Source organism: Poecilia formosa, unplaced genomic scaffold (genome assembly GCF_000485575.1).
Source record: "Poecilia formosa unplaced genomic scaffold, Poecilia_formosa-5.1.2 Scaffold27, whole genome shotgun sequence".
Taxonomy (NCBI): domain Eukaryota; kingdom Metazoa; phylum Chordata; class Actinopteri; order Cyprinodontiformes; family Poeciliidae; genus Poecilia; species Poecilia formosa.
The window spans coordinates 823,165-836,789 of NW_006799966.1; the positions used below are offsets into that span (position 1 = coordinate 823,165).

Genomic DNA, 13,625 nt, shown 5'->3' on the forward strand with positions numbered 1-13,625 from the left:
CATGGAAACACCATGCTGTCTTTTTGTTGCTGCTTAGTTTGACATTAATCAAGAATCAGAAAGCAAAAGCTTTGGTAGCCAGTGAAATACACTGCTGGATCTGCCTGCCATGGAAACAAGCTCTAACCATTGTCCTACATACTGTTATGCTGCAGAAACAGTCTGACTGTGTTCGACTCTGAGATTTTTTTTTTTTGTTTTTACTTTCCAAGTCATCAATGGGAACATTTCCTCTTTTGTCCTTGAGGAAAGTCCATTAACGGTGCTAATATTTCCCAGAAGCAACAACGGCCGTGTGTCACTGTAGCTTTAAACGCCACCCCCATTTCATTCATTTTCATTGGTCTGTTTCCTGTTAAGCTCTCTGGTTTTAATACTTTTTATTCCTCGTTGATTGATAACCGAGCCATCAAAAGACCTCATCTGTGCGATCAATCACATGTGTCATGTTGGCCTTTAAACACCAGCCTGCATATATAGTAGCTGCTTCTGGAAATGATGCGAATTCAGCAGGTGGGGCGGCGGGAGGGGGATTTTAGAATCCGGAAGCAGCTGGATTTTTTATAGAAAATGAGTTAAATAAGAGATGATGCAGATTTCTGGACATTTTTGTTCCCTTTTATGCGGCTGCATGTTTAATGTTTATATTTTTTCATGTCACAACTGCATATGTCGCTGTATTCTATTTGGATTCAATGTGATAGACACAAAACACAACACAAAGGATGAAAAATCATTCATTTTTTAAAATGTGTTTTATACATAAAAAGCTGAAAAGTGTGGCACAGATTTAAATTCAAGTTTTTAGTCATTTGGGGAACCATCATCTTGAGCTGTAATTACAAGGATGTCAATGTATCAATGAATCAATCAATCAATCGGGCATCTGGTTATGATATAGTGTCTTATTTCCACTGGATGGAAAACTTCAACCTCAGTATTAACTCTTTCATGACATCAAACTGTTTTTAAACAGGGTTGCTATGTAGATCTAGAATAGACTAGATGACAAATGGCGGATCCACATGAATATGAATAACAGAAAACATTGAAAACAACTGTACAAAAAGATCAAATTTAAACTGAAATAAAGTAGTACACTCAAGTACTAAGAAATGTGCAATTAAAGGTAATTTTAAAGTGTACAAATTGTACTCTGTATATTTGTGCAAAGATAGCAGGTCTATTTAAAGTTGCATGTGTACAACATTATGTTTTTTTCTTCTTCTTCTTTTTGAAAAACTGAAGAAAAAAATCGTCTTCAAATCAGCTCTGACCGGTTTCCTTTTGGAAAAAAAAAGCGTGTCCACAGCATGATACCACCACCACCATATTTCATGATGAAAATGGTGTGTTCGGAGTGTTACTTCACCACACATTTTGTAACCATAGACCACAAAGTTCAGTTTTGATTTCGTCTGACCATATATCTGCTCTGTCCCTTACTTTACTTTTTCGTTACAGTAAAGATTACAGCACATTTAATGACAGCACAACTTATCTGTGAGCATTTTTTTCCCACCTAAGCTGTAGATCTCTTTACTAAGTTCCACAGGTTTGGATACTTTTGCAAGACACTGCATTTGTCATTCGTTTATCCTGTTGTCTTAGAAGCATCCCGGTCTTGTGCACCTTCGTTCTTGTTTTGCATATCTTTGAGGTCTGTTTGCATGCTTCTCTTGTTTCATAAAGATGGTTAAGTAATTCTTGCCACTCGTACCCGTCTTGTCTGGATTAGAACAGATCGGTAGCCATTTGCATACAGCAGGCTCTTATTAGTATTCAGAGCCCCGATTGACATGCCAGTCAATCGGGGCTGCCCTGAGGCCCTTTGTTTTTATTGGTTCCTCTGTCCATGGTGCTGAAAGTAAACAGGGTTGCCCGCGGCCACGGTGGCCTCAGCAGATCACCCCGTTGAAGCTTCAAGAGGACGGGCAGTTTAAAGTTTTGACCAACATGCAATTTACAGACCGGATTCTGACTCACAACCAATCCGTGTTGCTAACAGAGACTTCTGAAAGTGCGAGCGCAAATGCGAGAGTTTTATGAGCAGTTTCCGTTTTAGAAAAAAAAATCAAGTCCCACGCGGTAAACGTGAATGAAAATACTCTGCTTTCAGTTCTCTCATTTCCTCCAACCACTGTCTCCCTTCATTTGTAGACATAACAGTCTCAGTTTGTTACCTCCGTGTCTGACGAGGTGCGAACCCCGGAGGAGCGTTCACCCACCTCCTTTCTCGTCTTCTTCTTCTTCTTCTTCCCCCTCCTCCTCTTCTTCCTCCTCGTCGTCGTGCTGCCGCAGCAGCAACCAGCGCGGTGAGTGCGTCCTGCAGCAGCGGCAGCCGCAGCAGCAGGACGTGGTGATACCTGACTCCGGAGTAAAAACCCGCAAATACCGATGGCTTCATGTGTAAATGTATCGGTAAGTTTTTTTTTCTCGTTCCTGCATCTATGGCTCTTTTGCATAAGCAGCAGCAAGCTGAACTAGTAAAGCATCAGATCCCACATGTTTCTTCTTGAAAATGTCAGAATACGCATGGAATTAATTTGAGTAAGAGTGCAGCAAATGTACAGTGAGATGTTTTACAAATGAAGGTCACCCACAAGTATGATATATTTAACATTTCTGAGGATAAAAAAAAAACAAAACAAAAAACAGGGCAGGGCAAAATTATCCTATTGATTCTGCAGCACTGAGGGAAGAAACATTTGTCTCATATTGATTGTAATTAAGGCTGGTTTTGTTCTGGCACGCATCACCTGACATCGTTGGAGCTGATTTACAGGCTGGTGTGTTTTGGGATGCTTGATCTCTGTGATGGCTGGAAATAATAATAATAATAATGATAGTAAAATAATCAAGAAATAAGAAAAAAAAGGGGCTACATTATTCACATAGACATGGCGTTCACATTTACAGCATTGATTGTGGCTTAGATTAATTGGAAGTATCCTTCCAGATTAGGCTGAGAGAAAATTTGAATATTCAAGCATTAATTAGGAGGCTTATGGGTGATATAGTTCTTTTAAATAATATTTACAATTGATAGACTATGTACACAGAGTTCTTCTGGTTATTTGTATAAGCTTGTGTACATTGGAACAGTAACAGAGTCATTGTTGCATATTTTCTCATCTTCGCCTGGGCATGTTTTTGTTTTTCTGCTAAAGTTTTGCCCAACAAATCTACATTTCTGTCTAATTTATTTTATTTTATTTTATTTTTTTTGAAGTTCATCTTACTGGAATCAGTACATAATTTTGCTGTAAATCACACAGCAGTGTTTAACACATCACAGACTTCCATGTGACTCTCACAAATCCAGCTTCTTGCCCTCAGGATGATTTAATGTTCAGCCTAACAGCTGTTTTCTGCTTCAGAGCTTTGTTAATCCCGAACACATATGATTTGTTTTAACCCAATTAGAATTTTTGTGCTGCAAGAAACTACTGGTTTAATAGCTCACAAGAAAGACAGTAAAACCAACTAAGCACATGTTTGATTTTCTTAGTCTTGTTTTCCACTGTTTGGTTCCACCCTCTAAATTTCTGGGTTTTGGCCCCCCGAGCGCTGTCTGTTCTATTACTTGATGAAGCATCCGAGAGATGCTTTAGAGGTAATTGGATTCAGTGGTGGAGGGAAAGGACACATAGTGAAATTCATCTGTGTGCATGAACTGCCTCTGAGAGAACATGTATGCATGTTCTGCTGTTTCAGTGATTGCCTGGTCAGGATGCGTTGTACTTTCTGTGAATCGTGGTGTTAACAGGAAGCTGTTGGGTTGTGTAAGGTGTTAAAAAACAACAACAACAGAAAAAAACAAAAAAACAAGTGAGATGAGCTGGTTTAAAAATGTAACTCTTTACACATATTTTATTTTAATCTGAAACTTACAAATCAACTGGACAGTTTTTCAGTGATTGATAGGTGAATCATTTTTTTTCAATATATACACATTTAGATTCACAAGTAGTATATATTTACGTTGTGTTTACAATGCACAACTTTACATTGTACTCCAACATTCTTTCATTGGGTTTTGGATTCACAGTTTGATGTCAAGCTTTGCCAGGCTGCTAAATGTTTAGCAGTTCAGTAATACGAGTGATGGCCCACTTAGGCCCCACTTCAGTCAAATATGTGCAAACACTCAAATTTTGTAAGATTTTTCCAATATTAATAATAATGAAAAATGCTCTGAACTGTAGGCCTATTACTTTCATGTATATATCTTTAAATCTTCAATCTTTCAGCAAACAATCCTCCAGTACTAACTTCTGTCCATCTGAGGTGAACACAATTAAATCTCCAGCTAGGGGATGCAGCAACTGATTTTCCAGACATGTAAAAAGATTTTGTGACATTAGTGTCAAAGCTTTGACACATGAAATATTTGACCATCACAGCAATGAGCCAAATTAGTAGAACTCATCAAAAAGTCAGAGATTGATTCGGCTCTGATTGTTTATTGGCAGGTCAAAACTAAATAATCTGGTTTGTTTCCTCTCTTAAATAACTGCATGAAAACCGAAAGCTTCCATTGGTTTTGATGCCTAAATAACTTTTGCCCATGACTGAGGATAAACTTGTATGTCTTTCATATTTTGTGAGATTCTGCATTATCACTTCTATCAAAGAACCTGCAGCAGAAGCTTTCTCTTTGTTTGTGTTAGGGTCTGCACCACAGACCTCAAAGAAAAACTGCAACAGAAGTCATCCAGGACCAGGTCTTATTGATGCATCTTTAATGTTTATAGTCTAGAAGGAAACATACATGACACACCCAAACTTCTTCCCTGTGGTAATCAGGATCCTATCTTATTTTGGACACATAATTGGTTAAAAAAAAAAAAAAAAAAAGTAGAAAACCTGGTTCCCTTTATTGTATAAATGCAAAATGCTATGTAAGAAGAGCCTACAAACAATCATCCACTTGATGCGTCTGTGTGTGCATGTGAGTGTGTTTATGTGTGGATTCCTGAGCACCATGAGTCAGCTGTGACAGGCTCTGCTGCAAACTCAGTCGTTGTTTTTTGTCATAAAAGAGCAACATTTGGAGGAAAGCACAATGTACATGTGTTTTTAGTACCAGTTCATTATGAACTAAGGATCTTCTGCTTAAACAGTCATTATTTCATCCATTAATTATCAGAAACTCATGGAAAGATTCTCAAGTCCAAGGGAATTTCAGGAAACGTCATGCTCAGTCAAAGTAGAATCGCATAACAGCATAAAACTAATGACGGGTACTTCTGTTCCACTTTTAAATCCACTGGTTTCTTTTCATAGCTTTGAGATTTAATGTGATTAAAAAAAGACAGTGTCTACTTTGAAAACAGTTGTCACAATAAATGTAATCCATTTGTCTTGCCATGCTGGTGCATTATGTATGCTTAAGTGTAGCACTACTCTTTATATGACACAGAGGATTCATTATTTTTTAAGATGATCTGTAATAAATTATTAAAGAGAATATAAATAAACACAAGAGAAGGGCTCAAAATAACTTAAAATCCAAAGATTAAATATTATAGATTAAAAAACTGTATAATGAAATACAATACTTATATGAAACTTGAGAAGAGAGTTAAATAAATACACAATAAGTTTACTTTTATCCATTTATCAAAAAAATGATACAGTGAAAAATTGTTTTTGCAATGATGATATGACAGATGTGAATAATAATAATAATAATAATAATAATAATAATAAAATATTGCATTTAGGAACAATACGACATGTGCGCTTCCTAAAACCCAAACATTTCTCACAAGATGCTGAACAATTTTATAATCCTTAACGTCAGCTACAATCAACATGTTACTTTTGTCTAGCAGAGGCTCAATGATTAACAGAGAAGTATGGGCAATAAAATGGGGTGAATTGATTTAAGTAATGTGTTCAAGTAAAACACCTTTTCACCTTGAAAGCATCTAGATTTCTTTTATACCCTGAGATATTTAGAGGATGGAACCACGACAAGTGGGAATCAGAAAGCAAACGATATTTACACAAACTTAACATGAAAGACAATAAATGTTGCCAATAAATAAATACATTAATACAAATCATTACACTTTAACAAATCTAAGGAGAATCCAAAGAATAAGTTAAGTTAATCTAAATTGGTACGCTCCAAGAGCTTTTACCTTTACCTTTTCCAGTTCTGTTGGTATATCACATGATTTAAACCAAAAGCTTAATTGACATTTTTTTATTACAGAATGTCTCCATGAATGTCTTAACACAACTGAAAAGCTGAAATAATGAAACATTTGACTGCAACTCAGTTATACATAACACAGTATCCATAATCATATACTTTGAATAGTGCAACCCCTGGTCTCCATTACAATGCAAAAAATACCTCAAAAACAAAAATTTCAAATAAAGAAAACAAGAAAGAAAAATAATTTTTTCTGCCATTCTTTTTTTTTTTTTTTTTTTTTTTTTTGCTTTGTCACATTAGAACTCCAAATCTTAATTGATTTTATTTGGTTTTCATTTGATAGATATACACAAATTACCAAATAAATAAATTTTATAGTTAATCTGAACACTTTGCCATCTTTTTGGCTGCTCCTTAATTACATCTTGTGTATGTAATACAGCTGTATCAACTAATATACCTCCAATAGTTATAGAGCCTATCTGTGCATAATTTAATGTCAGTAGAAATACAAATCTCTGACTCAGCTGATGGGAAGATGATTGAATTTAAATGCATCACAGTCATGGAAGAGACGACGATTCTTATATGCACAGCAAGGACTATAACGGAATAGCTCTGATCAATACATGTGTCAGAATGGCCCAGTCAAAGGCCAGATGAAAATAATCAAATTGAGAATCTTTGGGGAGACTTACAGAGACGTCCCTGAGGTTCTAACTGAGCTTGAGTTTTTGTAAATGGTCTAAATGCTTATAGTGCTTTGCTAACTCCGAGGACTCCAAAGTGCTTTACATTACTGCCAGTCATTCACACACTGATGGTGGCGAGCTACGTTGTAGCTGCAGCTGCCCTGGCTGACAGAAGTGAGGCTGACATGCAATCAGTACCACCGGATCCTCTGATCGCCACCAGCAGGCAAACCAGGGGAAGTGTCTTGCCCAAGAGCTCAACGACTGAGGCAGGATGAGTGAAGATTTGAACTGGCAACCTACAGTTATAGGACACCGCCCCAGTACAAATAATAATCTGTGAAAATGTTTGGTGTATAAAGCTTATAGACATCCAAAGCAGTATTCACAATAAAGGGCGGTTTGTCACATTATTGACTAGAGGTGGTAGAAGGGAGGATATATCTTTATGTTTCAGATTTGTTTTTCATTATCCAAAGGAAAAAAAAAACATGCATAAATCATTTTGCTGCATACATATTTGTTTAATTAACAATTTCATTGAGTAAATCTGTATATTGATGCTCCGTCTTCTCTTTTGTGCACATTTCAGAGTCCTTAATGTTGTTGTGACACCAAGAACCAGATTCCAGCGAATCCCTTCAAATACCAATCCACATTTAAACCGATACTGCTGAGCCATTTGGACACACACTCTTCACCAGGCACGATGAGAGGCTACCTGCTCACTGCAATTTTTTTGTTCCTGCGCCTGGTGAGTCATTTGTCTGCATGTTCTGAATATGCGTGCAGGTTTGCAGTCGTGTAAGATCTAAGATGAAATGTTTGCACGCCTGCACCACCGGCATCCCATGTCTCAGGTTAATCTTTGTTTTCCTAAACATGCCTGTGCACATGTGTAGTATATGTGCTGTGGTTATAAAAAAATAAATAAATAATACATAAAATTTCCCCACCGACAGCATCAGCATACGTTACAGTTCCAGGATCAGCTTCGTGTTAAGCCGTATGCCCTCTTCTTAGAACAATAACAGATGGCCTGGCTGACCGGAGAGCTGTGAATCCTACTGCTGTGACTCACAGTTATTAGCGCTCCCATTGCAATTAAAAAGGATGAAAGATGAGTGGGAGGAATCATATTAGGCGCCCTGATGCAACACAGCTGGACTTTAAAAGCTGCATCAGTCAGATTCCCACTTATTTTACCCGATTCTAAAAGGAAACCAAAATGCAACACCTAATTAACAAAGCAGTTTGATCTTTCCTCACCTAGGATTACATTTAATTAAAAATGCCATCTTGGATGAAAAAAAAACAAAAAAAACAAACCCTCATCCTAACGTACAAGGTGTCCTTACCATGTCCTTTAGCCATGCAGTAATGTGCTCGTTATTTGTATGGACTCTGGTCTTTACGGTGGATCCGATGGTCTGCCATGTCAAATGGGAATTTTATTATCTGTTCTGCACACTGCTGTGGGAGTCACAGAGCTATCCGGTCTTAGAAAATAGCCTTGGGGAGGGAAACAGTGTGTTCTGCAGTTGCAGGATGGAGGGTTTATCTGGACAGACATCTGTTTCAGAGAGGAGAAATGATTGAAAGTGGAGAATAAGAAGCACACATGAAAATGTGTCTCATTGATTTCGGATCCCTGCAGTATTGCCATGGTGACTGGTTAAGGTGGAATTTCAGGAGAATTTGCATAATGTTCTTCAGCTTCTCCATCTTTTTTTGTCTTGTTCTGTGTTCTAGCCATCAGATGTTATGTTTTTCTGTTTCATCATTGTACTCAAAGTAAAACGCTTTTGTAACATAGTGGATGAAAAATAAAAGCCTTTGTACAATTTGGAAATTACTCTACACAAATCTGATTTTTATTAACGAGTGGCTAAGAGAAAGCCACTACAGCAAGAAAGCATCAAACAATTTCTAATCCAATTCTACCTCAAGTCATATATAGCACACAGAGGAAATGTGGCCTTTAATTTTAAACTGGACACACTACACCTACAGTGAGATAATGATGCTGTGGGGATGCTTTCCTCTAGCAGGGTCAGATTGGTTAAACTCCATACTGGAGGTTATTGAAGGAGATCTTTTAAGCAATACAAAAGATTTCGGACAGTCAGGAGACCATGACCCTCAGCATAGAGCCAGGAAGTGTGGCTCTAACTTTAAATTCACAACATATGAGAATGGCTCAGTCAAAACCCAGACGTAAATCTGTCAAAAGCCATGAAATTGTTCAGACATTTTCCATCTGATCCAGCAGGCGAAAACTACATTCTCTGGATGTGGTTCTGGGAGAACAAATGACAAAACACTTCCTAAGGTTTTAGAAAGATCAATTAGTCTACACCTTTTAAAATTTGGAGAAAATCTTGAAAGTCATGAATCATTTTTCTTCCATTTCACAAATACTATTTACCTTGTGTTTGTAAAATGAAATACAAGCTACGTTTTAGTCAAGAAGGTTTAGTGTAATGTTATTGGTCAAAACAACAATTAAAAGGCTTAAATGATCTTTCATTACATTTGATATACAGCACAGATACATTCTAGGGGAGTTGATAAAATATTACTTTAGCTAATATCAGGTTTCAGATTGAGAGGTTCAGAGACGCCATGTTACTAAAAGTCATATGCTCACTATTTTGTTTCATCTATTTAATGCTTCTGATGTTAACACTGTAACTTCTATTGGCTAAAATCTATTATAACAGCTGTTTTGTCTAATGTTTTAAATTAATGACATGAGAATTCCCAAAGAAACACTCTGATTTAGGAGCTACTGGCAAAGAACCGTCTTAAATGATCAGAATAAATTATTCAAAGCATAAAAGGATCTGGAACCAACTAAAGATCTATTTTCAATAAGCATAACCATATCTGCAGCTCTGTTTGCATAAATTAAGAATAACACATTCATCCTTTCATCTGACAGGTCTGTCTGAATTCATGCCAAACATATCTTAGTCATCTGCATCCAATTATTTCTCATGTGGGAAGCTTTGCCTTCAGTATGCTGGTTATATGCTGCTTAGCAACATGGATGCTACGTGTGAGTTTGAAAGGCGCTCTTCCTTTCGAACAGTATGGGAGAAAATGTTTTATTGATCAAAAAAAAAAAGCAGTAATATGAAAAACAGGCGATATTGACCCTCGCTGAGAAGAAAAGAAGCAGCAGCTGTGTTTCTTTGTTGCGTGATTTGATGTGTTAACACCACAGATACCTCTGATGATGCTCATGTGATTCATACATGATCAAGCAGTTTTCAAATTCCAGCCACGCGCATCATGACGAAGAAAGAAGTGAATTCTTGTACATTTTCAGGCAGTTGACGTCCCAGTCTTAGCAGGGCAGCGAAGTGAATTGATATCAGAGGGCAGAGATGGAGTGATGAGTCAGCCGTGGCTCAGAGGGCTGGGATATATTACACCTATCATTTCACTGTGAGAGGAAAGGAGGGGCTGGGGGCGCAAATCAAAGATTGGCCTCAAGAGAGCGACAGGAAACGTTGAGTGAGAAGATGACAAGCAGCGACTGCAACTCTTCTGAGTAAATAGTTCCTGTGTCCTGTTTCGCGTTGCTTCGCTCTGCAAGTGCAGTTTCTGCATTTTGCATTTTGTCCTCAAGTTGCACCAAGCCGGTAGAATGTCAGGACTTTCACAGTAAATATTTGTTGAGGCCCAGCAACTTGTTTTCATTAGATTCACAAAAGATTTGAAGATTGTTTGTGATTTTTTTAAATCACCAGCATAAGGAATTAGTAACATCTCCAAACCTTCAATGAGAAACAAATAATTTTGACCTTGATAAATATGACAGACATTTGCAATTAATGCCGCTACTCATTAGATATCTAAGTTAGATTTGTTGTAGGTCTCCAATAACTTTCAATTTTACATGTGTACTGTAAAAACTAAAAATCAAATTAAGATAACACCCAAATGACCATTCTCAAAAATGTATTTATTTAGCATTTATAAGTATTTCTCCAGCATACTTGACGGATCATGTTTGATTACTCTCAAGCACGGAGTTCCACAAAGTTATGTGCTTGGCCCTTTTTGTGCTTCATCTCATGTATTGCTTTATTGAATGTCCAGGTGCTTTGACACCTTTTACAAGTTTAAAACCCCAGTGCATCTAAAACCTTTTCAATCCAGAATTATTCTTCTTAAAATAAAAAAGTAAAATAAAGATAAATCAAATCAGGGAAAACATTAAATATAGTTGTTTCACAAACGTGTTTTTCCTTGCCAGTTTTATCAGTTAAGCAATATTAGTAACAATTTGTGTCATTATTTACAAATTTCTCTCTCCCCCAAGCATAATTTCAGCTTTTTTTTTTTTTCCAAATAAGTGTCAAACATGCGTTATTTCATAAAGCATTAGCAGAATGTGATTTAATGGTTTCTGAAACCTGCTTTTGATGTGACACCAGTTTAATTCTTGTTTCTCTGTAGGTCACCTCAGAGTCTGGGCACTGCATAATAAAGCGTGAACATGAGAAATGCATGGAAATGATAGAAATGCACAACCCAGATGGCATTGAATTTGGTAAGTAAGGATATGAGTGTGTTCCTGCAGACTTCTATGTGCAAAATTCGGCATTAGATTGTTGCTTTTCATGGTTTCCGCTGCTGTGATTAAATTTTCTGCATCTTTGGAAACTCGGTGGACGCTCAGAAGATCCGTTGATGAAAGTCATGTGTCAGCCTCAGAGAATTAATGGCAAAAGCTATGCTTTTTTCCACTTAGTGATTTGCCATATTTCTGGGTTGTAAGGATCAGAAAGGAACATGTAGGGATGAGAGATGAAGCTTTATGTTCATTCTTGAAAAATCCTGTCCCAGTGAGGCTGCTAAATAGCATATTCTGTCCTCTGTTAGTCTACAAAAGAAAATGTTTGCCTGTAATGTCACGCTGAGCTGCTTTCAGATTTTTTCCAATGTCACCTTTTTTAGAAAACACAGGAATCTTGTTATGTGGTTCCTGGAAGCAATTATTTTCTTGGCTATGGATTGTGGTTTTCATTAGCGTTTGCTGCAGGTCTCCTGCTGCTAGAAATTTGTCCAGCAGACTGCAACTTCCTAACTGCGCCTGTGACTCACCTCTTTGCTGAAAGCCGCCTTGCCTTCCCAGCCCCGCACCTCACCCCCAAAAAGAAAAGGATTCAGAGTGTGAGATAACAAGCTTAAACTGCAAACGAGTTGGAAGTTCAGCTTATTTATCAAATGGTGATTTAATGGTGAACTGTCGCTACATTGCACAAAGAGGTCCTGCATGGTTTTCAAAAACAGCAGAGCTTTTTCTAATCTTACTATGAGCGTATTTGATACTGTTGTGGTCTGATGTACTTTCTTGTTCGGTCCTGGGGAAAATCAAACATCCTATTGTTGTTTCCTTGTTTCCTCTGTAACAGAGGGTGTTTAGTTGGAGGGGGTTATATATAACTTTACGCTGTCAGTGCACAGAGTCACGTGTTGGCCCTCTTTGACCCTTTAACTGATCCCTGTCTCCTCTTGTCCTTTTGAAGACGCCATTCTGTTCTTTCTGCTGACAGCAAATCGTTGGTGGGGAAATAAAAGTGACTGCTTTGCAGAAATCCTGCTTGCAGGCTTGAAAAAAGCATGAAAAAGAGAAATAGGGTAAAAAAGGGAAAGGAGGGTAAAAATAAATGAGTTTTTATTAAACTGATGTTTCTGGATTGTTCAGGTCTTTTTGACAGTTCCACATTTACATTGACTATCATGTTGATTTTGGACACTTAGGATATATTTGATCCAGTCTTGTAATCATTAGGCAAAATGTAGCTTCACTGTTTTAGGGCAAGTATCTGGAGTGCTGGTTTCATTTTATGTGCAATTTCTCACACATTTTAAAAATGATGGACAAACAAAAAATATATAAAATATCTTAAGAACTAAAATAAATAAAATAACACAAATGGATGATGTCACTACAAAATAACTCTTAAGTAGAAGAAAATCAAATATTTTCACCATAAAATTTTGATACCTCAGTAGATAGTAATTAGTAGCAGCACATTAAAATAAGATACTGCATACAGTCTTGTAAAAATGCTCAAAGTATTTTTTTTTTCTTCAAGATATTATTCAAGTAAATGTAATAGTAAATGTTTCCAGTTACTACCCACCTCTGCTGCTCAGTGAAGATTCAGGATGCTTGTAGGATATTGTGTAAGATGGCCAGCGATGCAGACAAAGTCTTTTATTAAGCCTTACCTCTGTGGCTCAGTGCGGCTCATTTGGCTCCGATTTGCCCTTTAAAAGGTAATTGGCTCCGTGTCCGGCTCAGCAGACAGAACCAAAACAGATTAGGGAGGCAAGCGGAGAAGCGAAAGGTCTGCAAACACATCCACACACACGTATGTGAAGAGACATATGCACACTCAGATGCAGCCACACTACAAAATACATTCCAAACACAAACAACACAGACTGGGACCTGTCAGCACCCAGAAAACTGCTGCAGCAGAAATAATGCTGCAAAGCGATAGAGACGGAGCAGGTGGAGACAAAGACCATAAAAATGGTGACGTACAAAAATAAATGGAAGCAGGTGAGGGATGATCACCAATGGGAAATATAAAGAATAAAATATTAGTTTAAAACAGCAATAAAGTAGCTTCAGACAAATGTCGAATATAAAGACCTGCACATGTTTTGTTTGTTAGATGTTCTCTTCAAAGCAGGAAGGATTTGACATAAGTTAGATTACCGTATTTTCCGCA

General features: G+C 37.3%; 1 protein-coding gene across 4 annotated transcripts in view; it reads left to right on the forward strand.

The window, feature by feature from the left end:
- Nucleotides 1-2,097: 2,097 nt before the first annotated feature.
- LOC103135700 (pituitary adenylate cyclase-activating polypeptide type I receptor-like) overlaps nucleotides 2,098-13,625 on the forward strand; it is a 28,393-nt gene continuing 16,865 nt past the window's right edge. Inside the window, exons 1-3 of one of the 4 annotated variants that reach the window (XM_007548555.2) lie at nucleotides 2,098-2,421; nucleotides 7,457-7,618; nucleotides 11,335-11,428. In XM_007548555.2, the coding sequence (XP_007548617.1) occupies nucleotides 7,574-7,618; nucleotides 11,335-11,428 (139 nt within the window). In that variant the 5' untranslated portion in view covers nucleotides 2,098-2,421; nucleotides 7,457-7,573. The remainder of the gene's footprint in view (nucleotides 2,422-7,456; nucleotides 7,619-11,334; nucleotides 11,429-13,625) is intronic. The other 3 variants (XM_007548557.2, XM_007548556.2, XM_007548558.2) reach the window with 3 other exon arrangements.